Source organism: Aristolochia californica, unplaced genomic scaffold (genome assembly GCF_029961685.1).
Source record: "Aristolochia californica isolate CCGP_79_NKW_82.1479 unplaced genomic scaffold, dmAriCali1.0.hap1 SCAF_7, whole genome shotgun sequence".
Lineage (NCBI taxonomy): Eukaryota > Viridiplantae > Streptophyta > Magnoliopsida > Piperales > Aristolochiaceae > Aristolochia > Aristolochia californica.
The window spans coordinates 39,453,133-39,478,455 of record NW_027182268.1 but is presented as its reverse complement, the minus strand read 5'-3'; the positions used below and the strand labels follow the sequence as shown (position 1 = coordinate 39,478,455).

At 38.0% G+C, this 25,323-nt stretch overlaps 1 protein-coding gene across 2 annotated transcripts; it reads left to right on the top strand.

Annotated features, from left to right (window-relative positions):
• The first annotated feature begins 1,346 nt into the window (after positions 1 to 1,346).
• On the top strand, positions 1,347 to 25,323 carry LOC137936580 (GPI inositol-deacylase). Of its 2 annotated transcripts, none has more exons than XM_068781343.1 (18): positions 1,347 to 2,301; positions 3,813 to 4,070; positions 4,833 to 5,023; positions 5,116 to 5,287; positions 7,387 to 7,524; positions 7,605 to 7,791; positions 8,570 to 8,715; positions 12,843 to 13,022; positions 13,252 to 13,362; positions 14,137 to 14,256; positions 14,379 to 14,535; positions 17,940 to 18,103; positions 18,270 to 18,356; positions 19,448 to 19,776; positions 20,710 to 20,791; positions 21,320 to 21,459; positions 23,606 to 23,852; positions 24,636 to 25,323. In XM_068781343.1, the coding sequence occupies exons 1-18, from the start codon at positions 2,011 to 2,013 to the stop codon at positions 24,969 to 24,971; spliced, it is 3,336 nt and encodes a 1,111-aa protein (XP_068637444.1). In that variant the 5' UTR covers positions 1,347 to 2,010; the 3' UTR covers positions 24,972 to 25,323. The 2 variants fall into 2 exon arrangements, with proteins under 2 accessions (XP_068637444.1, XP_068637443.1); XM_068781342.1 differs by having other exon boundaries at positions 23,582 to 23,852.

Genomic DNA, 25,323 nt, shown 5'->3' with positions numbered 1-25,323 from the left:
ATTTTCTAACGTCATTAGTAGAACGCCAACGCTTGATTCATATTGATGAATCAGATGAATCCAAAAATCATCTCTACGGTTTAATTTCGGGAATCCAGATTCCGTATTATATTGTGAATCATCCGGATGAAGTGGGCTGGATGCGTTGAACCCTCGTCGAATTTTTTTTTTTTCAGTCTCTCTCCCGCACTCTTCCCTCTCTCGGTCTCCTTCTTCTCTCGTCTCTTCTTCCTCCAATTTTTTTTTCTTCCATCACGGACTCCATCTCCCATCTCCCTCTCGCCGCTACCGCTGCCACCGCCAACGTGCTTAATCCTTTCCCTCGCGCATTGCTTTCTCTGTCGCCCATCGCAGTCAACTCTCATAGCCTTGCCCTTGCCTTGTAGTACCCCAGCTAAAGCAGCTGCTATGAACCCTCTCTTGTAGTTGCCACCTCCTACTATCGCGTACTGCCGTCAAATTAGTCGGCCACCGCTCTTGCTAGTTCCACACAAAAACCCCCCGGATACCTAAGTTGAGGGGGAAAATTATTTCCCCCCCTCAACGCCTCGTCCCACACAACGTGTGAACTCGCATGTAGGATTTTTTTTTTATAAAAAAAAATTGCAAATCCTATTCTCAACCGTTGTTTTTCCTCCGAACAATGCCATTTCGTCCACCTTAACTACAACTAGTGCTGCTTTTCTTCCGGATGATGCAATAATACGTAAAAATATAGTGTATTAAAGTTAACATTTGATCAATTTTTCTTGTGTTATTTATTTATTTTTTATAATTAATCATGTGCATAGTTAATTGGCTCACGTAATTATTGTATATAATGTACAATAAACTGCAATCATTAAATAATATATTAATATATTTTAATTATATATTAAATTACTTATTCGTGTAGTAATTATATATTTTTTACCTAATTTGGGGTTTATGTATTATGTTTTAATTAAATATACTGTTATAAATTACTCATACTCTTGTTTTTTAAATTTTTCTCATTTTTGGACACTAACATCGGAAACTATTTTCCGATGCATATGAACTTGTCCACATTAAGACGAAGTTTGAAGTTGAATTTTATGTAGATGAATTAAATGAATTTAAAGTAGGAGAGGAAGATGTTCAAATTTTAAATTTGTTGACTAACCCCTAAATATGTTCTTTTTTAATCTTCCAAACTTGCTAGACGCGACCGAGTTACCAATCCGAGTCATCGAGTTAAGTTTTCTTTCGATCCCGATTTCCGGGTTTCTAACTTTAAACCTGTCTCTGGGGTCGATAACGTCGATTGGAAGGGGCTGCAGCCTGCAGTTCGTCAGTCAGGCGGGACTTCGTAGGAGAGTATTTAAATAATTTATACACTAAATTTCTTGATTTCTCCGGTACAGTAATCCGATCAGTTTTGGCAAATTGGCACCCGCTTGAAGTTCTCTTCAGTGCCTAAATGGATAAACAACTCTGCTGATCCAAGTGCGACAGTCCATGTTGATGGCTTAGGATGGATCAATTTGGGTTTTCTATCACTGTTTTATGAAGAAATGGGGTTCTAAGGTCTTTCTCGGAGTGGAGGGATTAGGGTTTCTGGCGGCTTCTGTCATTCCCGCTGTACTTTTCGGTCGAGCTTAAATTGCAGTATTTGACGTCTGTATTAATCTTGTCTAGGTTATTGCTCTAGCAGGTGGGTGGATGATCCATCTTTACCGTAAATGAGTCCCAGTGGGTTGTTGTGGCGCCATTGATTTAATCTAGCTGCACGATCTTGTGTCAATTGAGCAGTCAATGAGACTAGTGGAGCTTCTATTTTTGAGTCATCCGTTTCAGATTCCTTTTTAACATAAGCTTCAATTGGCGAGAGCTTTTATTGCCTCAACTTCCCTGCTGTTTGATCGAAGCTGTTTTATCCTTAGACACCTCTTTTATCCGTGGATATTTTGTGTCATATAAATTTTCCGCGTAGCTGACTATTTCATAGTTCAAATGGATTAAGCTTCGGCGTAGATTTGAGATCTAAGAATGGTGGGATATAAAGCCAAGTGCAGAGTAGCCCTTCTTATCTTATTTTCGTTATGGGTTGGTTTTGCTGCTTTATATGGTCTACTCCAACCAATTACAAATGGTTGTATCATGACTTACATGTATCCAACCTACGTGCCCATCCCGACGCCACCAAATGTCTCATCCGAGAAGTATGGCTTGTTCTTGTATCATGAAGGTTGGAAAAAGATAGATTTTTCGGAGCATCTTAAGAAGCTGAATGGTGTCCCCGTTCTTTTTATCCCGGGCAATGGTGGCAGTTACAAACAGGTCAGTTGTCTTTCTTTTTCCTCTCGTAGTACATGTAAGCTGCTTCTTTCTTGTAAAGTCTTGAGATATGTAGTATCCGTTGTTTTCTATACTATAGTACCTTCCGCCATTAAGATAAAACGTAAATGATTGAATTCAAGAACTTTGGTTATACAAAGCTCTATATATTGCAGTTGAATTTCTGAGGCAATCTGTTAAATTTCTACCTGGCTGGGGTGCTGGACTCCAACTTATCATTTCAGTACTTTGGGTTGGAAAAATTGCTGTTTAGGAAAGACATATGAGCTATGTTCTCCATGCTTTGAAGTAATTGGCTGGCTGAGCTTCTTTAAAGCAATCAAATTTTAAAGCTGATGCTCTTAATATCCCTTTTTCAGTCACTCTGTTTTTTTTTTTTTTTTGTTTGATATCTTTCTCATTCTGGTGTACAGAATTCAAAATTCAGAGTTTCAATTTACTTTATGAGTGTTCTTCCCCTTTTTTTCTGGTTGAGTTTATAATCTATTTAGTTTTATAGTTTCACTGTAAACTTTGAAAGAGTAATCATAACTGGATTCTTATGATATGCCGTGACTTAAATGTATTGGAGAATTGCAAGTACACAATATTTCGGATGATTGGCAGTTGAGAATGTCTCCCCTGAATGATGTAGAAAATGGATCATTTCTGAAAAGTAATCGTGTGATATTTGGTTCTATCAAGTGTAGGTTTGGGAGTTATGGTATTAGTTGGTTGTTGCTCTCCAGGTCTAAAAATTTCATTTATTTTAGAAGGACTTTCCTACTTTAAGCTACAAAATGCCAGGTCTTTGCTCTATTTTTAATTCCTGACATTGGCTGGGTTTCTCAGTACTTGTCCCCTCCCACGAGGCTTCGTTGTTTTTTTTTTTTTGACATGATCACAGACATTCCCTTGCAGCTTGACATGACTTTGATGCATAGGCCTCATAAAGCTAATCAGCTGACTGATGCACTGGCAAGAGATGGGACCTCTCAATAACACCTTGTTGTTGGGACCTCCTACCCTCTGGCACATGCCTGGTTTTGTTATTCTTTTTTAGATTATTTGTATCCCAGTTTCTTTTCCTTTATCTTTTTTTTTTCCTTCTCTTGTTCTTCCCCTCTGGTTTTATATCCTCTTCTCTTTCTTAATAAAATCTCTTATCCTTTCATTAAAAAAAGTTTTGTTCCTGATATGATAATTGCATGAGATTGTTGACTCGGTCTAACATGTAAATCTGTGTTGTACTGGCTTCAAAATAGTCAATGGGAACTGCTCCTGCTGCCAGTCATTCTATGCGTTTCTAAGTTTTACTGGATTGAAAAATGTTTTCTTAATATAATTGTTGGCCAAGTACTAGGATGGAGATACTTTTTCTGTTGGCTCTGCCCAATTCACAAGCATTAAGTTGTTTTTTCCCATTTAAAATTTCTGAGTTAATAGGTAAGAACAGGTGATCTGGTTTTCTTTAGTTACATGGCTTGGCTTAATGTTGTATTTTCCTTTTCCAGGTACGCTCCTTGGGTGCAGAATCTGATAGGGCTTATCAAGGAGGTCCACTTGAGCTTACTTTTTATCAGGAAGCTTCCCTTGCTCCTGATGAGGCAGGTAGGATTGAGGAGTTTGAGGACTTGGATGGTTTTATACCACCGAATCAGTATACGGGCATGCTAGACTGGTTTGCTGTGGATCTTGAAGGAGAACATTCTGCAATGGATGGTCGTATACTTGAAGAACATACGGAATATGTTGTATATGCCATACATAGGGTACCACCTCCTTGCTTTAGCCTCCTTAAAGCCTTCTGTTCTTCTTCCCCTTTTTCGTAAGTGATTGAGAAGAATTTTATTGAGGCAAAAGAATTTATAAATGATGCCCTGAAAGGACGAGGCTGACCATTGAGTTACAAGCAGTAGTGGCTCAGTAACTGTAAGAAAAGATCTTTACATAAACAAAGGAAACAAAACAGCTAAATATCCAAATGGTGAAGGACTCAAGCTTGTAGAGTGGTTCCTCCTGGTTATCTGCAGCTGAGTTTTCTGTTCTTGGTTTGTGAATCCATGAGATATTGAAATCATTAGCAATGTAAAACATTTCCTCCTCCAGCAACAAAAGCCTCCATGGGGTATCCATGTCTTCTTGACATCAGCTAATAACTAAAGCAAAATAACCTTCAACTATTAAACGGTGTGTGGAGTTTGGCGAGTCTTTTGTTCTTTCTCCTTAGTGAATCTTCTTCTCTCTGTTTTCCAGAAAAGAAAAATAGATATCACTTTCTTTTCTCTTTCTTGAATAGCTGAAAGTGGAAAAAGGAAGAAACTCTTGCTTTTATTTGTACTATGATCAACAAGCATGCTTTACATTCCATTAATTGTGTTCAACTACTTGTTTTGTTCAAAGAGGGTGTCTTTTTATTTTATTTTATCTAGCTTTGTACTCAAAACAGTTTCTTTTTATATGAGTGTTCTTTTTTTGTTTCTTATCCCTCGCAAGATCAGTATATCATCTCATGTTTGCTTTTATGATGGCAGATTTTGGATCAGTATCAAGAATCTGCTAATGCACGACTGAAGGAAGGTGATGAATCCTCTGGAATCTTGCCTAAAAGTGTAATTCTGGTTGGCCATTCTATGGGTGGTTTTGTGGCAAGAGCTGCAATTGTCCACCCCCATATACGGAAATCGGCAGTTGAAACAGTTATTACCCTTTCAAGCCCTCACCAGTATGGTTCTATTGTCTTCGGCTTTTTATGGTTGTTACAGTTCTTTACTTGTGAGTTTCTAAGTGCTTGGCATCACCGACTGCTTATAACAGGTCACCACCAGTGGCTTTACAACCATCCTTGGGTCATTTTTATTCACAAGTGAACAGAGAGTGGTTAAATGGTTACGGGTTCAAGTCCAGCGACTATGGGCACGGGGTTTCTAATCCTTCACTGTCTCATGTCATTGTGGTATCAGTTTCCGGTGGAATTCATGACTATCAGGTTTAGTTCCCAGAGCTCTTACCTTTATATGTTGGGTTCCTTTTCTATTTTACATCTGTTTGATTTTTTTTTGTTTTTTCTTTTTTTGGGAGTGGGGGGCTGAAATTTGCATGTAAACATTATGATTGGGTAGCATCATACATTTCTCAGATTTGTTTTTGGTATCCCAAAGCAAGGTGATTTCAGATGCTTAAGTGTATCCATCATATAGATAGCATGCAGCAGCAGAACATTTCTTCTCAAATTTCTCTTATGTATAAAATCTGAAGGACTTGGTGTCATCATCTTTATGCCAAAAACTTTGAGTTCCATGATTTTTTTTGTACTTGGTTTATTCTGACCTGAATTCAGGTTAATGTGAAATGTGCTATACTTGCCTGGTCTTTTTGTATGTTGATGTGCTTATGTTGGACATATCGTGGAGTTTGGTGCTTCATGCAATATTCTGTAACAGATATTGATTCCCTTCATTGCCTTTTGTATTATGTTCTTAATACTTCCAGTTATCATAAATTTCAATTTTTTATAATTTTTAAAGTAACCTTTGGCCTCTGAGTTTGAGAGCATCAATCTGTGCATTATTGATTATTTCCATTCCCTTTTGAATTTTGTTCCTCTTGATTTGTATTTGTTCCCTGTTCGGCTTAACATAATTTTGTTATTAAAGAAAAGTGGTGGAATGAAAAACGAAAACAAGTTACTACATGAAACAAGTTAGATGTATGAACTCTGGAATTTCAATGCATTACAACTGGTGAGTATTATATTATTCGATTATTAGTGTTCAGACATAAGTTTGCCACATAACTGTCTCTTGTAGTATACTCTAAAAAGATTTATATAAGACTCAGAATGCACATGCTACCACTGCAAACTTCAGGTCTGACCCCTTTCTATTATTTGAAACCTTGCCTTCTTTTTAACTATACCTTTTTTGATAAAGATGGAAATTACATTAAAATAGAAAAAAAGGGGGATAAAAGCCATGACACCGAGCCCAAAAATAGGGCATCAAGATGAAACTAGCTTAGAATACATGATATTCAAATCCTGTAGAGAATCCCTATTCTATCATAGTGATCAGCCATATAGTTAGCTTCATGTGGAATGTGAGGCCACTTGATCTGCACAAAGGCAGTGATATATCCTCTATTTCAATGAACTGCTGGTTGAATCTCCACACTGATTTGCTGTCTCTTCTTGCCCAGGATATAACAAACTTCAAGTCACCTTCTACATTTGCTGGACTGCTAAATACCTCTTAAAAACTCTCTGTCCTTTGAGGACTTCGTGAACTTCAGCCAAGCTGGAGTCAGTAATGCTCAAGGGACCATGATAATAAAGTAGAACAAGACCAGCATAGTCTCTAATCACAACACCATATAACCTAAGGGCCCTAGATTACCTACAAAGCTCCCTTCAAAATTCAATTTAAGAATGCCATTTGGGGAGGAACTCCAAGTTGTCAATGTTTCAGGTTTTTAGGTTGAGCAAGCAGCTAAGGTCTTCCAGTTTTTTCCAAACAACAGCAGCTGGCAGTTCCTCAAAATCTTGGACCAGCTTGGTCCACTGTAAAATGGGATGGACTGATTTCTCAGCAACTCCTCCAATAGAGCCTTTCTTGGCAGCAAAAGTGCGCTTGTTGCCATCCAACCAAGGAAACCATCAGTCGTGGCTATTGTAGAATGATTAGTAAAGAAAAGTAGGTAGAGAGATTAATCAAGACAAGTTGCTAGTTGAATGAAGGCACCTCTAGTGGTAGGTGGAGTATGTAGTGCCATGGTTAGTGAATAGTTTAAGCCGACTCTCTTGCTAAGGAAGGAGTTTCCTACCAATCTCATTATGAGGAGGCGCTGGCAGTGGGTTGTTCTGTTCTGCTGTTGGACTTTCAATGAATGTGCCCTTTTCTCAAAAAAAGGTCTGAGTATGCACTATGATTCACTTTCTTAATTCTTTAACTGAGTCTCATTTGTTTTCTTACTCTGAGCAAGCACTTTTTTTCTTTAGCACCTTATTCTGCAAAAGTAATATCCTTCTTTTGTTGAAGATTGCAGTTTAATAATGCTTGTATTTTGACTCTTTTAGCTTCTTGTCTACAGGTTCGGTCAAAGTTGGCATCATTGGATGGTATTGTCCCTCCTACTCATAGTTTTACAGTTGGTAGCACAAGCATGAAGAATGTGTGGCTTTCAATGGAACATCAGGCTATTTTATGGTGCAATCAATTGGTTGTGCAGGTATCCTGTCATACACTGCTCTTTTCCTTGTATATAATGTATGTGCTTAAAGCTTTTCTGTGGCGGTTTCTGCATTGCAGCTCTCCCACACTCTTTTGAGCTTGATAGACCCAGATACTGGCCGGCCATTTGAAAGACCACAAAAAAGGCTAGTTGTATTAAGCAAAATGCTTCGTAGTGGGCTGCCACAGAGCTTTAATTGGATGAAGCAACTGCAACCTGATGAGGGTTCTGTGCTTGTTTCCAAGGACAAAAGCAGTGCTGCTGGTAAGTTCGGGTTCCGTTTCCTCTCTTGATAGGAGTCACTCTCCAACAAATAGCAAATTTCAGTTTTTTTCTTTTGTTGAATGGTAAAATATTAACAAATAACAAATTCTATTTTTTTCTTTTGTTGAATGGTAAAATACAGATAAAAAATGTGATTTCATCATTTTGTTTTCCTGTTGAAGAATTTAGTGAGCAAATAAAAGGCAGAACTTTCATTAACTGCAGCAAATGCCATATCCTCAAGGATACTAGTGCCTTTGTTTACCAATCTGATGGCCCAGTCTAGGAGCTTTGGAAGCCAAACATCGAGTCACTTCAAAGTCTTCAATGAAGAAAAGCTGCATTTATGATGAAATTTCTGATGTATGTACTGCAGTACAGATTGTATGGCAACATACCCTTCTGACTGCCAATGGTGTAGCTGGCAGACTTGCTAAAGAGGGGGTTTCTCACCCCTCCTTTGGGAAATACCTTCGTCCCTTTGTGTATTATTTCATTATTTTTTATGAAACTCCATAAATTCAGGAAAGGAAAAAAGAAAAAGAAAAAGAAAAAGAAAAGCTGCATCTGTGGCTAATATCATAGATATTAAAGTTATTTAAATATCAGAGACAGATATTATTGCCCAAGATTATGGTGGAAAACATGAGGATAATATGGAACATTCTCTTTCTTATAACTACGCTAGTTGTTTTGCCATTTTTTTCAAGAAAAATATTTCTTTTGGCATCTTATATTCATTTTGTGCTAATCTGAAATGCTGATTATTTGACTTCAGGGTCTCAAAGTCAGAGTTTTTCTCATTGCCCTCCATCTATTCATTGGGCTGAAGACAGCCTTGAGAAGGATTTATACATTCAGGGAACTACTGTTACTGTTTTAGCAATGGATGGGAGAAGGCGGTGGATGGACATAAAAAAACTGGTTAGCAGTGATTTTTTTTTCTTTGATACTGAAAAAATTATATGAATTAAAAACAAATAGCATCTTTATAAATCTCTGTTGTTCTGCCCTTGCCACTGTCAGCTATCTGTTGTCAAAGTGGTGTGGATCATGTATAGAAGGGTTATTTCAATGTGAAAGAAGCAAATCCCTAGGTCTGCCAATCATTTGGCAGACACTCAGGCTAAGTTGGGTGTTTCACTCCAACACGTTGTTGTGGAGGAAGGCCCACTTAGTTAGGTTTTGTATTCTTTCTCCATCGTTTAATAGTTTATACATCATTATTCAAAAAAAAATGTGAAAGAAGCAACCTCAAAGTGCTCATTCTCCTGAAGAGCCAATTCTGAGGATTGTATTGCTAAGGACATGTTTGGCCTCCTTTTCCACAGAAGCCTTAAGTAATTTCCTTTTCATGGAAATTCTACCTATAGAATAACCTGAGGAAGCGATTTTTATTTGTTTGCATCCTGTTTCCAATAGTCTTTGATACTGGTGAAATATGTAATAGTACTAGGGTGACTTCTCACTGGAGTATTGAAAACTGGCACCTTATGAGTTGGAAGCCAAATCTTTAGTTCTTCTTTTGAATGGATATTTTGAAAAATGATATTTTGCCTCCCCAACCATCTTCTTGAGAAAAAAACAGAATTTCTTTTGATGCAAAGTGGAGCTAGCTTTTGTAATGATGGTGTTTGGGTACAAAGCGGACCCAGTTGGTCCCAAAGAAAGAGCTCTGTGCATTCTAATTAGGTCAGTCAAAACACTAATTTTCTTAAATGTTTTGAAAGTTGACAAATTTTATTGAAAGAAGGGCAAGAAGCCCAAAACGGTAACAAAGGAAAAAAGGGAAAAAAATACAAAGGTAAGCAAAATGGGTGACATTAGGAACAAGTTGTTGAAAAAGTGAACCTTCTTTGGTCAAGGAGTTGGCCAATGCATTTGCTGAGCAGAGAACATGCTTCCAAGCAATCTGAAGTGAAGAGATAAGTCATCAATCTGCAAGAACTTCCTGTCAAAACACCATGGGAGCTTCCCCTTGCCAAGACCCCAAGTAATGAATCACCTTCAATGACGAGGGGCTGGGAATTAAGGTTGAGCCCTTGAAGAGCAGCATGAACCTCAGTCTCAGTAGAATAAATTACCCCAAGGGGACCAGAATAACTGAGAAGAATGTGATCATCATGGTCTCTAATCATCCCACCAAGCTCACTCAAGCCAGGATTACTCCTGGAACTCCCGTCACAGTTTAATTTAAGGTAGCCCAGCAGAAGGGGGAGACCAAGCAATGATTTTAGGCCTCTTTTGAACTCTGGAAATAGCAATGTTTCCTCAGTTTAACCTCAGAGAGAGCCAGAATAATCAGACGAGAAAGAAGTCAGTTGTGTCCAGGCAAAGACCAGGTGTACAGATCTTTTAATGACTAGCCCAGAGAAGAAGACCGATTATGGAAAATTCTGTTGTTCCTCTCAAGCCATAAACTCCAAATTACTGCAGCACCCATGATCTTCCAAAGCAATTTCCAAGATGGGGGAGTGGAAAGGAAACAAGTTTCCGAGAGCCAAACAGCCAAGCAAGTCAAGTCAATAATTCAAAGTAACGGATGTAGGAGAGCCGCACATCAATAGAGAATGGACATCCCTACAGTGAATGGTCAATGGATTCTTCAGCATTGCGTCCAAACACACAGATAAAAGATTGAGGCTGGAAGCCCCTTTGGCAGAGGAGGTCACAGGTTGAGATATTTCCCTCGAGGACTTTCCAAAGAAATGCCTTCACCTTTACTGGTGCTATGAATTTCCAGGCATTGGCAGAAGCTGGGGAGTGGGAAACCAGTCAATTGTCAAAGATCTATAACCTGAGGATATAGAGAAGAGACCTAAAGGCTTAGCATTCCAAATAATCACACCTTCCCCTCTTTCATTATAATAAAGTTGGCTGAGGAGGTTGTTTAGGTCTCTGACAGCAACCTCATGACTCGAATTTGTGGTAATAGCAAAATTTAGAGTCTATCCAGTACTCCATCCTGCCATCGTTATGTCTTTTGACAGAAGCCTGAGAGTTTAAAGCAGCAATGAAGAGAAGGGAAGGAAGCAGCCAAGAAGCTATTTAATCCAAATATTTTCCCAGAAACTACTGGCTTCTCCTGTCTGAACATCAGATCTGATATGGTTTTGGAAAGTAGGGGGACAAGAGGTTATAGCTTTCCAGATGATAGAAGCTTTTTGGGGATCTGGCTTGGGGAGAACCAACTGGGGATATCGTAATTGGTAAATATTATGCTTTTCCAAGTAGAATCTTTGTCTACTACAAAATTTTAAATCCTTTCCATAAGAGAAACACGACTGAGTTGTAATCTTCTATTTCCCGGGGTCCCCTTAGTTTTAGCAACACAAACCTCATTCCTGTTTACCAAGTGAAGCTTGGACCTGTCTGAAGTGCCGCAAGAGAGGACTCACCTCTCCAAACCCTCCATTTTTGTAACCACAAATGCTGGGCAGTGAACGAAGGAGAGGCAAAAATTGGGGATCTCAGCAAAAGCAGAGTGATTCTTCCAAAAGAAAGCATCTCACATCACCAAGTAGTCAGCCTTTTCTCAAATTTTCAACTACTCAGTCCCAATGAGCTTCAAAAGTTCTGCTGAGAAATAAAGGAAGGCCAAAATGATTGGGAGGGTTGCCATCCTGCATCCAAGAACTTTAGCAATTTGGGCAGTGACACCCGAGTTCATATTCATACCAACTATGCTAGACTTGAATTTATCTGCTGCTCAGAGACAATTTCATATAGAGCAATAAGAGCCTTCATGCTAATTGCCTTGTCTAGATTACCATAACTGAATCAGATTGTGTCATCATCATATTGAAGAAGAGGGGTATTAAAGGGGGAGCTATTCTGGAAATCTGTCAGTCAGTTACTGGTGTAAGCAACCAAAAATATATAATTCAGAACTTAATCAGCAATATTAAAAAGAAGGGGACAGAGAGGATTACCTTGCCTGATGCCCTGAGTGCTTTCAAAGAAGCCTTGGACCACACCATTCACAAGGGTAGAGAAATGAGCTAAGGCAATACAGCTGAATATCCTATGTCTCTAACGGCTGCCAAAACCCATCTTAGACATCTCATCATCTAGAAAGGCCCAATTTACTCTATCAAAGCCTTTTCAATATCAAGCTTAAGAATAAGCTTTGGAACCTCCTCATAGAAATGATGGATAAACTCTTGAGCAGCAAGTGCCAAGTCAAGAATTTGCCTCCCTTTTATGAAAGCATTTTGATTTTGGCTTATGATTTTCCTAAGAACACCTTTAAGCCTCTTGGCAAGAAGCCTAGCAATTATTTTTATGTGCTGGACAGCACGCTAATTAGTCTAAATACTTCTGGCTTTGAAACCCCTTCTCTTTTTGGAATAAGTGCAATAAATGTGGGTCCTGTAGCAGAGCAAGTCTTTCCATTCTCAGAGAACTCATCAAAGACCTGCATCAAATCTTCTTTAAGAAAATTCCAACCCTGATTGTAAAATTCAGCAATATATCCATTTGGCATGGGAGCCTTGTCACTCAGCATGGATTTAATGGCTTCCCAAATGTCAACTTCTGATCAATTAGATTGCAAAGAACAATCATCTGTCGAGGAGAGGAAGTTGAGGGGGAGAGCAAGCAAATGGGTAACTATATTCAATGAGGTTTGAGATCAAGGCCTCCATCAGACATATAGAATCTTTAACCAGCTATACTATTGATTTTAGTTATTATATAGGATTTTTTTTGAATTAGAATTATATAGGATATTTGTGAAACTACACTTTAGATAAGTGGTTCTTAACCAGTTGAAACTTGATCTGATGTGATTATTTATCCAATGGAAAAAAAATATCTTACTCTTTTTAAATTGGATGAGGTTTTTTGAGTTTCGAATATTCAAAATCCGTCGTTAAATTTTAAGTATGTTTGCTTGTAAAGAATGCCACATTACCTCATGTAGATTCTGTCTCTTTGGAGGAACATTCATTCCTTTTTTTTGTGCTTCTTATTTCATACCTCATACTTCATGGGCTTAGCCATTCTTTGTGAATATTCCATAGCAGGTTGAAATTTTATTTTCTTTACAGGGATCAGATGGTAAAGAGCACTTTGTTTTCGTAACAAACCTTGCTCCTTGTTCTGGGGTTAGAATCCATCTTTGGCCTGAAAAGGGCAAAAAACCAAGTGAGGGAGTACCTGTCAGTAGGAAAGTTCTTGAGGTGACAAAGAAAATGGTCCAATTGCCTGCAGGGCCTTCTCCAAGGCAGGTATTATATCTGTGCTCCAGATATTCAAGGATTTGTACTTTTTCAATTGTTTGAATTGCACTTTATTGGTTTAAAGATTCAAAAATCATTGTTATTGTCTATTTATTTTATTTTGCTGAAAATTACTTTAAGTTAATCTACTTGCTTAATACTTAGTAAATAATGATTTGGAACATGCTTCTGTTAGTTGTTTTTAACTTGCTGCTATTCGTCTGTGCTCTTTCCCCAGATTGAACCTGGCAGCCAAACTGAACAACCACCTCCATCTGCTGTGCTTAGATTGGGTCCCAAGGATATGAAAGGATTTCGTTTCTTGACCATCTCTGTTGCACCACGCCCGGTATTATTAGATTGTCCATTATGTCTCTGGAAGATCTTATTACTATATTTGACAGTATTCAAAAGAAAAAAAGTCATTTTTTCTTCACAAAGTTTCACTGCCTGCTTTCTGTGAACCTTTCTTAGTCAATGCTTTCCTTTTGTGTTACATGTTATTATTGGCATTTTTGTTGGTTTTGTAATCTGAAGTTGATAAACTCCCTAGTTGGACTTTTAATATTTATTAAACTGTAATTTTCCAAAAAAGATTTTTTCAAAGGTTGTGGATGAGGTCTTGGGTTCAAAGCAACTAGGTTTTAAGTTTGGCTAGTATAGCCATACCATTTGATTTGTTTACTTATCTAATATGGCTTTATGCTGCTTAGTCTGACCTTTGTGGGAATTTGGATGGACTTCGATATTTCTATTTTAAATTTACTTCCTTATAAACTTAGGTGACATGGTCCCACTGACCAACATCTTATTGATTTTGTTGTGACCTCCACTTTGAGATGGTTGCTGTAGCATTTACTATAGAAGTCTTCATTTCATCCAGTGTGAGGTTTTTTGCATTTAAAATACATTTTTTTGCATTTTTTACATTTTGTGCATTTTGTTACATCTGTAGGTTGTACAATGGAAGCTTTCTCTTTTATATCCATCAATTTCGCTCTCCTAGAATACCATTGGTGTGGCTGGGGTTCAGTAAAATTTGAAAACTCTTTATGCATGCATCTAGCTGTTTGCCTATTGCTATTTCGAGCATTGGTCGTGTCTCATCTTTTCTCTGTGACAGGCTATTTCAGGTCGGCCACCTCCAGCAGCTTCAATGGCAGTTGGACAGTTTTTTAATCCAGAGGAGGGAAAGAGAGATTTCTCCCTGTGGTCATTACTATCTTCTAGTTATGTTAAAGAGGTCAATACTTTCAAGAACTCATCACTTCCTTAGTGTTTCTGAAATTTTGTAAGCATTGACAGTCATCAGTCCACTTTGTCATTTGAGGAATTTACTGAAAAATACCATTTAATTTTGTGCAGGAATTCTTGATGAGGGAGGATCACCCACTTGCCTTGAATCTTACTTTCTCTGCAAGCTTAGGGCTTTTGCCCGTTACTTTATCATTGACAACTGTGGGGTGTGGAATAAAAAGTTCTGGGCTTCCTGTTGAACAAGCAGGAGATATGGAACAGAGCAGTAAGGATGAACTTTGTGCTTCTAGTGTTTATCTTTGTAATCCTGCAATATCTTGAATTATTTTGATAAATAGTTGACGATGTGGCAAGTATTTCTCACCATACACTGGTCATATCACAGAATTTGTTCAGGAAAGCATGCTCACTTTCTAAATCAACAAGAAGGCTATCAAAGGAAGAGAGATTAACAATTCCTTCATTGTTTTGCATATCACACTGATTAAGTTCTGATGGTTTTTAAGTAGATGAAAATCTGTTGCCCTAGCAGTTCAAAGGACAATTAACTAACGTGATGTGTGGAGTAAATTTTTTTATCAATACTAGTCTTATATCTTGCAAATTCACTTATGACTCCCAGATGGATGTGAATATGAAGGGCAGTTAGTGACATTACTGACTATTCTGTCAAATCGCCAACCCATTGCTGGCCACATGAAAATATGATAATGAGCTGTATGGGTGGCCATGGATTAGGTCGACCTGAACCTGTTGTCAAATGGTCTGACCTGAAACCTATTTGATTAACCTATTTGATTATTAATTGGGTAAAAAATGCAGACCTCTGTATCTGGACTCTCTGGGTTTGGATTGGGTCTGGATTAACTTACCTTATGACAAAAATTATAAAACATCCATAAAATATTTCAAAATATATAAAAATAGGTATAATGAGCTTAATTTTTGTTTAAAATATGTATTTGATTGAAAACTTGTTTTACACATGAATAATATAGGTTTCATAAAAAAAAACACATGAATGACATAGGAACCAAAGGTCCAGTCCGGTTGAACCAGACCAGTATGACCCAGTTCTTTCCATTTTAAGCCAGTTAACCGGGAACCATCAGCTCTTGCTGTCAAACCTAAACCTGTTCCAATTATAAATTGGGTGAACCTTACCCATATGTGATCCTGTTGGTTTGGATTGAATGAATGGATCAGGCTACCTGGGTGGGTCACAATTTGCCATTCCTAAATTGTGGTCATTAGTGTTTCTTCTTAAATAATCTTATTTCTGATTCTAGGTTTCTCTTTGGTTGTAAACAAAGAGTAAATAGGCATAACAGCATAAAAAGTTGAGCATCATCATTGTTCAAAATCTGTTTGCCAGACTTTCTAAGGTCCTGCTGGTTGACGTTCCTTTACAGCGTTTCTATCTGGAAACATGTTTCCGAGGAACATTTCTGTGCTTATTATCAGGAGAAGTACTTTTTGCAGTCCTCCAATGAAGCTTCCTACTTGGATGTGTTCCAGCCAATGGATTCCGTTGGCTATACGTTCAAACTCCCTTTGGTAATCCTTGATCGAGCTGGTTTGCTTGAGTTTTGCTAGAAGAGAATAAAAAACTTAATATTGAGCATGCTCAAATTGTATGCAAAGAGCTAGCACAAATGCTTGCTAAGTGAGGAGAGGACTGCTTTTGTTGCGCCATTGGAACCATTGTCTTGCATCACCTTCTAGATGAAAGGAAGCCAAAAGCACTCGTTGGCTTTCATCGGTTTGGTGGAAAATGAAAAATAATTCAGCCATATAGGCCCACTCTGCCGGGTCATCTCCCGACTTATATTTAGGGAAATGTACCCAGGTCATTCGAGCTTATATGATACTTCCTTGTGTGTTCTTGGTTCACCGGTGGGGGAACGAGGAGAAAAAGGTGGATTGGTGAAGTGAAGAGCATGGTGGAAGTGATGGTATAGAATAGAATAGGCATCTGTTGTAGTATGAGAGATGCCAGGACGTTGAGAAGTAGGATGAGAGGGCTGAGGATAGGCAAGTAAAGTTGTCGGTGGGGTGGTCATGTAGAGGTGATGGTATAGAATAGAATAGGCATCTGTTGGAGTAGTATGAGAGATGGCAGGATCTTGAGAAGTAGGATGAGAGGGCTGAGGATAGGCAGGTAAAGTTGTAGGTGGGGTGGCCATGTAGAGGTGATGGTATAGAATAGAATAGGCATCTGTTGGAGTAGCATGAGAGATGTCAGGATGTTGAGAAGTAGGATGAGAGGGCTGAGGATAGGCAGGTAAAGTTGTCGGTGGGGTGGTCATGTAGTAGAGAGTGATGAATGGAAGAAAAAGTGTAGTTTGGGAGAATGTTCGGAAGGGAGGTGTGGGTAGTATTGGTGGTGGTAGAGAGGATAACATACCAAAAATCGATTTTGTAGAAGCTTCACGATCCATTGCTTGTTGAGGAGGGGAAATGGGTCTTGCAACCCTTTCGTCCATGAAAGAGTGAAGCATGTTTGTAAAGTGTTGCATATGTCCTTCTAGGCTAGTTATTTTTTTCCGAAATCTTATTGGCTGGATTCTTGAGCAGCCACCACCTCTTGTTGTAATTATTGCTCCATGCTTATTGTATTGACCATAATGAAGGTAGAGGTCCCAAAAAAGACATTCTTTGATACCAATTGGTAGACACCCCATTACGGTCCTATTTTTTCAGCTTATAAGTAGGAAAACTAGGGATGGATGGCTATGAAAAAGGTTGGAATTTGGAGGCGTAAAGGTTAAAGTATTTTAAAGGGTGTTTTTGGTGGAAGAGGCTTGATTCAATAATGGAGGATTAAAGGAGTATACAAGGGTTCTTGGGAAAGAGGGGCCAATGTGGGAAAATTTGGAAGAAATCCGCAAGAGAGCAAGGAAAAGAGAGAGAGAGGGAAGGGACACATTGAGGAGGAGGAGGAGAGAGAGCGTAAGGCAAGAGAATTGGGAAAAAGGCTTGACTGATTTCTTCCTTCAGCCAACACCCCTATTTATAATTTTTTCATTGTATTATTTGGAAAACTCCTCAATCAATTAGGATTCCTGAATTACATAAATCAAGGAGAGATTCTAGGATTTCTCAAAAAAAGGAAAGATTCTAGAAATTTGAAAGATTACATAAATCAATGAAAGATCCTAGGAAATTAAAAGATTACATAAATCATGGAGAAAAATTCTTGTTAATTTCAAATGCTATCTTTTCAAGAATAGGTAAGTATGAGTTATCTTTGACCAGCCTATTGCGAAGCATATTTACTCTTTTGCCCTCATGCCCCACTCTCCTTGTTCTTGGGAATGGTGCCACCTCAACTATCTATTTTTTTGGTGGCGCCTCCTCCTCTTTATTTATTTTTTATTTTCTTCTTTTCTTCTTCTCTTCTTCTCTTGGTTCTTTGGGGTTTAATTTGGGTTTCTATCAGATAGTGACTTATTAGATATTAAATTTCAATAACGAAAAGATGTGAGTTTTGCAAAACATTTACCAAGAAAATTATTAGCATTTCCTGGAAACTGGATTTCAGCAGTCGTACTATCGGGCACTAAGTATTGTGGCTTGTTTTAGAGTTTGCTTTCTATCACTCACCACCAATTCCATGAGAGCATGATATAATTAACAATTCTTAATAATTTTTTGTGGGTCCTGCAGGTCTATGCAAATTGCGTTGCTTCCCACCTGTGGTGCTTGCTTGGGATTCTACTTCAGGTCTACATGTTGTACCAAATTTGCAGTCAGCGACGATTGTTGTTGATTCGTCTCCTGCCTTCTGGGGTTCAACCAAAGATTCTGATAAAACAACTGTGGTTTTACTGGTATATGACCATTTTATTGACATTTTCAATTATGCATGTCCATTCTGATACATTATTTACTGGAAATAAAATGCAAATACTAACATGAGTTATGGATTTGTCTCTTCAATAAAGGGAACTCAATATAACACAAAGTGAACTTAATTTATTAATTTACTTTTTGCAGGTTGATCCTCATTGTTCGTATAAAACTACTGTCTCTGTCTCTGGCACTTCTGCAGCAAGCAGATTTTTGCTTCTGTATTGTTCTGAGGTCAGATTTATGAGTGTTTATGCATTCGCTCCAATCTGTTTGATTTTTAAAGCTGTTTCAGCAAGAGTTAGCAGTGGAGCGTTAAATTGCGTAGCAAAAGGAATTAAATCTGTAGCTGCATTAATGATTGTACACATTGCCTGATATGACTGGGGCATTGTTATAGTTCACCTTTTAAAAAAAAATAGCGGTGATTTTATTATTTGAAATAGTCATAAAAAGTTTATTATCTAAGTGGACAATACAACGGGGCGTCCTCATCCAAAATACAGAGGGGAGGAAAAAAAATATAGTTAGAGGTAAAGGGCAGGCCTGCGGGGGGGGGGGGGGGGGGGGGGGGGGGGGGGGATGATGAATCCACCTAATGGAGAGGTCAAGAGCAAGATTTTAATCTCTGTTCAAAGGTATATAAAAGAAGCATTCTTTTTCTTCTTTTTTGTTTTTTTTTGGCGGGGGGGGGGGGGGGGGGGGGATGGCTTGGGCTTGTTTTTAAGATTTTCTGTTAAGATACAGCCAAAGACACTGGTGTGCTTGAACTAGAGACCTGACAGTTAACAGGTCTAGATTTGGTTGTTGAGTCAAGAGGTCAATTTTTTTTTTGAGAAATAGCATGCTTTATTAACGAACCGAAACTAACAAAGGTCTAGGAGGAGAGGCCCCTTACAACAAGGGATTGGAGGGAGCCAAGAGGTCAATTAGCAGACGTTTATATTCAGTCTTCCAGAATTTATCTTTTACATCCATATTTCCTGTTACATACTAGTTATTCCTGCAGTTGCCAAATAAGTTCTGTTTGTCATCTGATTTGTTTGTTCAAACTCTGTATTTTCATGCTAGTTATTCTTTCTCCTACACCATGTACTTCTGAATGAAGTTAGGCAAGATGCCTTTCTAACAAGAAATTCTTATCATAAAAGCTAATTGGCTTGTAAGCTTGATGTTTTGATGTAAGAACTATCATACGTATACTTTTTCCATTAACAATATATGTCTTGCATGCGGGCTTTCATCTGCTGGTAACCTGGATAGTTGGAGATTCTTTCAAATCTAAATTTATATGTCTGATCTTGCCACATGGTGTATCTTTGCAGATAATTGGCATGACAATAGCAGTAACATTTTTTGCTCTGATGCGGCAAGCGCGTGCTTGGGAACTTGATTTGCCTCTTCCATCCATGTTGGCGGCCTTGGAATCCAATTTGAGAATGCCACTACCTTTTCTGCTAGTAGCTGTTCTGCCACTTTTCCTTTCTTTGATTCTTTCCCTGCTGAGACAACAACCCTTGCCTCCATTTGCTAGCTTCACTATTATCTCCATTATTTGCTTTGCATTTGCAAATGGATGTGCACTGGTATTGATCTTGATCTCTCGGTTGGTTTTACACATTGCTGCGACTATGCATGTTGTTGTAAAATTACGGTTAGTTACATTTTTATTTATTTAATGCTTTATTTTCTGAATGGTGGAGTTATACTTGATTTGGTGTTACTGCAGACAACGTTTGCATATTTTTATGTTAACATTAGAAAGTAGAAACTCATCTCAACGGTCTGTTCTTATTGTTAAACTATGAATCACTTTCCAATAAGTGAACACTATTGTCACACTTGTGAGCGATCCTTTGGTTCAATGGCCACATTAGGGGTTTTTTAATCTGAGGTCTTCGGTTCAGGTCTCACCAGGGGAAAGGGGTGTAGTGTGCATGTGTAATCAACATTCAAATAAAAATTATGGTTGTTGGTCTGTGAATCAAGCTGAATTTGATGTTTTGTTGCTCTAAGCTTCTGTCTAATGTTTATATTGCCTTTTCATATTAGTTGAAACTTTTTGAGTAACCAGATTGCATGAACTAGCATTTGTGTGAGGAAATGAAATAAACATATGGTCAATGAACACTTGCTTGACTCTCTCTTATCCACAGCCCCTTCTGTTGGTTTTTAAGATATCTGGGATCTGGAAGATGCCTTGTTGGGTAGAAAAAAGATCTTTGCTTTCCTACTCCCAATTTATTATATAGTTGTTTTTTTTAGAGGGGTGTGGCGCGATTCGAACTCGCGACCTGACGCACCTGATGTAAAGAGAATACTACTAGACCAAACGGTCTTAGGTTTTATTATATAGTTGTTCAATAGCAAAGCTCTTAAAAATCACTGAACCTATTTTCAGTTTAGTGTCTGGGTCACTCTCAAGTTTGTAAAGGATTCTGACTTTTTTTAACACTAATTTATAATTGTTAGGAAGACCTTCTCTAGGATGTCTTCCGACTTTTGATAGTGATATCTGATGTTGTTTTTGATGCCAGGATGCTTCTTTATGATTCCTATCAGACTGATCTCTATGAATCTTATGTAGGTGGCAAGCATGGGAAGGAAAATTTTGCTTTACATTCCTCCGTCAATTCTTTAATCTCTTGTCAGTGATAATGTCATTTAAGGTAAATTCATATATGTGACAAGAATAAGTAATATATAAGCTTGTGATTGGTTTATAATTTTGCAATTTCTTGTCCTAATGAAGCTTTTTGACTTAAAAAGAAAGCAATGTGTCAAAAGCTCTTTGATCAACTCTGAAATTTCAAATCCTCAATTTGGCTACTTTTGAAGAAAAACATGCAATTGTGTTAGAAAAAAATGTGCAGTTTGGTTAGATAGGATGCATTATTGCATAGTAACTAAAAACTTTGATTCACCAAACTTATTGACATGTTAATATGCTCAACAACATGTGTTGTTCGCCAGATTCCTTCTCCTATATAAGTGTCAAAATTTTCGTTCTCTTTGCCAGCCAAACCATGGATGTTTCAATCCAAATATTTTTGAGCCTAAACTTCTGACAGCTAATGAAATGCCTTAGCTACTTTTCTGGAAATGTTCTAAATGTAGTATGGTTCCTGCTGCTTGTCACATCTTATATATGCTTGACCTGCTAATCCAATAAATGATCTAATGGATTAACTGAACAGGTTTTTAGGATTCTCAGAGGGAATCCATATCTTGTTATAGTGGCATTATCAGTTTGTTTGGTCTCCTTCATCCATCCAGCTGTAGGTCTCATCGTACTGCTCCTATCTCATGCTGCTACATGCCACACTACACTTAGCAGGTAACTCAGGGTTCTTTTTTGTTTTTTTAAAATCTTCTTTATTTTTTGCCTACTATTTCATTCTCTTTATAAGCAATTCATTGGTTTATGTGCACCATGCAATTTAAATGGGCTGTTTACACAGCCTCATGAAAATACTTATTTTATATGTACACCCCAAAAAATACTAAATTTACACCACCTTGCTATTTATCTGTTTGTTACATGAATACGTTATAAAAGTAGACAGAAATTCTGTGTAGATTTGCTATTATGTCTCTTCTAGAACTCGAACTTACGGGACTGTTATGTAAGTCGTTGTCCAAATCATTTTGACATGGTGTGCTGCTCCTTTACAGCTCATTATTCTATTTAGGGCTTTGTTGGGGTTTACCATAGGTCCATAATAAAATAGACGATGAATAAGTGCATATTTTGGAAGAGTTTCAATACTGTTATAGTATTTGATTCTGTTCATGTCCTGCTTCAAGCTAACTAGTCAAATGGACAGCAGCAGTATTTGTTTTCCTATTTGTGTTGGATGTATCAAATGCTACTTTTTCAGGGGGTTAGAGTTATAAATTCTTGATGATTATCTGATGATTTTTCTGTTAGAAGATTAGTTATGGTTAAAAACAGTACCGGCAAAGCATTTTTGAGGAAATTTTGACAAAAATCTTATCACAACTTGGGAGCACATGTTTATAGCTGATACCAGCTTCTTGACATTGCTTTTAGTGCTTTGAAATCAGTACTACAGTGATCTTTTTCTGCCCCAACAAAACATCGTTAAAATGATAATTGGAAAAAGCAAAGCTTAATCTCCTTACATGCGTCTTTTACTCAATTCTTCTGTGTCTAAGTTCCTGTTTTCTACATTGCCTCCGGTCATGCAAGAATGGACTCCTCCTGCTCCTTGTTATCTCAAGTTAAATTTTGATGGTTCATCTCTTGGCAACCCTGGTATTTCTGGTTACGGCGGAGTAATTTCTGATCATTCCGGCAATCAGCTCTTCACGTATGCCGCCCCCCTTGGTATTTCAGACTCTACGACTGCTGAGTTACAGGCTCTCCTCTCTGGTCTTCGTATTTTTAAAGATAGATGTAGTGGGCCCCTCCAAGTTGAAGGGGACTCAAAAGTGGTGATTGGATGGTGTGAGAACGTGTCTTCTCCTCCATGGAGACACTGGGATACTTTTAAGGGAATTTTAGATATTACCTCAATTGTTTCTTGTTGTTGGACCCACATTCCGAGATCCGAAATTCGGTAGCAGATGTACTTGCCAGACAGGGAGCTACCCTACAATCGCTGGTTGTAAGGGAAATGCTCCCCCAAACTTTGTAATTTCTCTTGTTTTATTAATACATCTTTTCCAAAAAAAAAAAACAAAAATACACCTTTTTAAGCTATGTCACAGCATGTCTCCAATGACTTCCTCACAATTTCTGCAGGATGGGGAGCTACGGCTTTACTTAATTTTCATCTTTGAAGGAGTCTTTTAAGCTTTTACTGTTTGAATAATTCTCAATTGCTGTGGATGGAGGTTTCATTTCTAATAATCCAATCTGTCTTTGGAAAGTTGTTCTCTATATTGGGTAACACTTAACATCTGATGGAAAAGAACAGTTTTTTTCTTAAAAATTTTTTAAGCTTATTTTTGTCAACATAGTATTGTAGAATGTTTTCCTTGTTAAACTTGGGTCAGAGTACATCCCAAAATGACTAGCCAAGTTAGGCTGCCACTTTCCCAACAAATGAAACCTAAATATTTCTATTCATTAGTCCATGTGGGATTGTTTTTTAACATTCTTTATCACGTGTGGGTCTCTTCATAGCTCCTATACGTGTCCCACACGTGGATAGTTTGGGAGGAGGCACATACGAGCACCTATTGTGATACCTTGTTAAGATTGGGATCAGTTGTATCCCAAAATGACTAGCCAAGTTAGGAAACATCTTTCTAATTAATAAACCCTAGACCTTTCTACTCATTAATCTACATAGGACTATTCTTTAAGGATCCTAATGGTGCCTAACAATTTCTGACTGATTATTTGCTATATGAGCACTTTACCTTTTTATTTTTTATCATTTCTGTTGTAATAAGATCCTAAAAAGGTTCATTTGGGTTCTCTGTAACAGTTTTTTGGCGGCTTCATTTCGCAGCTATGTACAAAGAAAGGAGGCATACAATTCAAAATCCAAAGGTGATGTTTCTAGGTTATCAAGATCCAAATCCGTTGAGGCATTCAGCCCTCTTCTACCACTGGATGAGAATGGTTCAAATAGCCCAAACTCAACTAGAAGTTTTGGAGACAGCCAATTGGAGATCTTCAACTATCGGCATGGACTGTTAACACTTCATGTCTTTGCAGTGCTCATGTTTGTTCCATCTCTTGTGGCTTGGTTACAGGTACTGAACTGGTCTTTGCACATATGGGTAAGGTTGATTTTTGCCAAATCCATCGCTCCTTTGGCCTTTCTATAGTTGCTGAGTTCCTATATCTTTTAAACATGGTCTTCTCTTATCTTCTTTGAAACTTTTAAAGCATTGAAAAGGAAGATGTACATGATATTGTAGGCATCAGAAAAGGCCAAGAGATAACAAAATAGAATCCCAGCAAATGAGACATATATAGTGACCAACTGGGCTGGGCTACTCCAGTAGCTGCAGAGTTCACCCTTTTTTCCTTGGAAAGAGTTCACCTATTTTACCTCGTGGAGACTTGAAATCCTCTGAAAAACTGCCGTTGCCTTGTGTGAACCTGCGGTAATCTTAATTAGAGTGTAGCATAAGTGCATGGCCTTCTCTGACACATCCCATTACTCTTAGAAATGACTTTCAAATTTTCTTTCAAATAATTTTGTCTCTCTACACATTTCTGGGGCTGTTGTTTGTGGAAACTTGATTGGGTCAAAATTGAAATTTTGTTAACTGGAATATACTTTAATCTAATAATTTGACACATCCTTAATCCCATATCCTGGCATTATCAAGGTTCGTTCTCAATTACCCAACTGTAAGTTTTTATGTGTGAAAGCTTGGTTCTCTAACATAAATAAAATGTCTTTCACCTCTGGAATTTAATCTTCTGCCAGGTTAATGGGGTGATGATCTGTGTTTAGTATACATGATGTGCTTCACTGACGTTTCATACCTATGCTATTTGACTTTGTCTTTTTTGTTTTATTGCAGAGAATAGGAATGGGTCAGAGCTTCCCCCCATTAATCGATTCAGTGCTCTGTATCGGTGTCATTCTGCATGGTGTTTGTGGTTGGAAGCCAGGTTTCAGGACTCTAAAATTTTCTCTCCCTGGGGCCCTTGAACAGGAATATGGTCTAAGCTTCATTTACCTGCTTGCTGGATACTACTGTTATCTGTCAGCCCTCGACTTGGCCCCTTACAGATCATTTAATGCGATGGCTGTTGTTGGTGCGCTGTCCTTGGCATTCAGAATTATGGAGAAAAGAAATGGGGAGATTGGTGATGCCTATTTCAAAAATGGCCGAAAACACTCCCATAAACACTGAAAGCTCTGCCCAAAATCTGCAAGGTGATATCTTACAATTATTTCTTTGGATTCTGTGTTATTCATGGGCATCAATTTTTCCATTGAGGGTTGTACATACACGAGAGAGATTTTACGTTTTCCCTCTGTTTGTGCGATGTGTAACATTAGTTCTTGCCTTTGTCCATCTGAAGGAAGAATGTAGGAAGTCTTAGTCTCTTTCTTTAGAGCCTGAAAAGCTCGGCTATCTGTGGAACTTGTTGAACTCCTCTTACTTGGGATGAAGTTTTTCTGGCAATATTTAGATACTCTTTAACTTACAAGGTGGCTTACATTTGAAGGTATCTTAAAAGAGGAGAAATAAGGAGTTTTCA

Excerpts from the sequence above, each read along its gene's own strand:
- LOC137936580 (XM_068781342.1), top strand. The coding sequence starts at position 2,011 with ATGGTGGGATATAAAGCCAAGTGCAGAGTAGCCCTTCTTATCTTATTT. Across the intron at positions 4,071-4,832 it reads TTGTATATGCCATACATAGG|ATTTTGGATCAGTATCAAGA; the intron begins GTACCACCTCCT and ends TTATGATGGCAG. Across the intron at positions 18,357-19,447 it reads TGCTTCTGTATTGTTCTGAG|ATAATTGGCATGACAATAGC; the intron begins GTCAGATTTATG and ends GTATCTTTGCAG.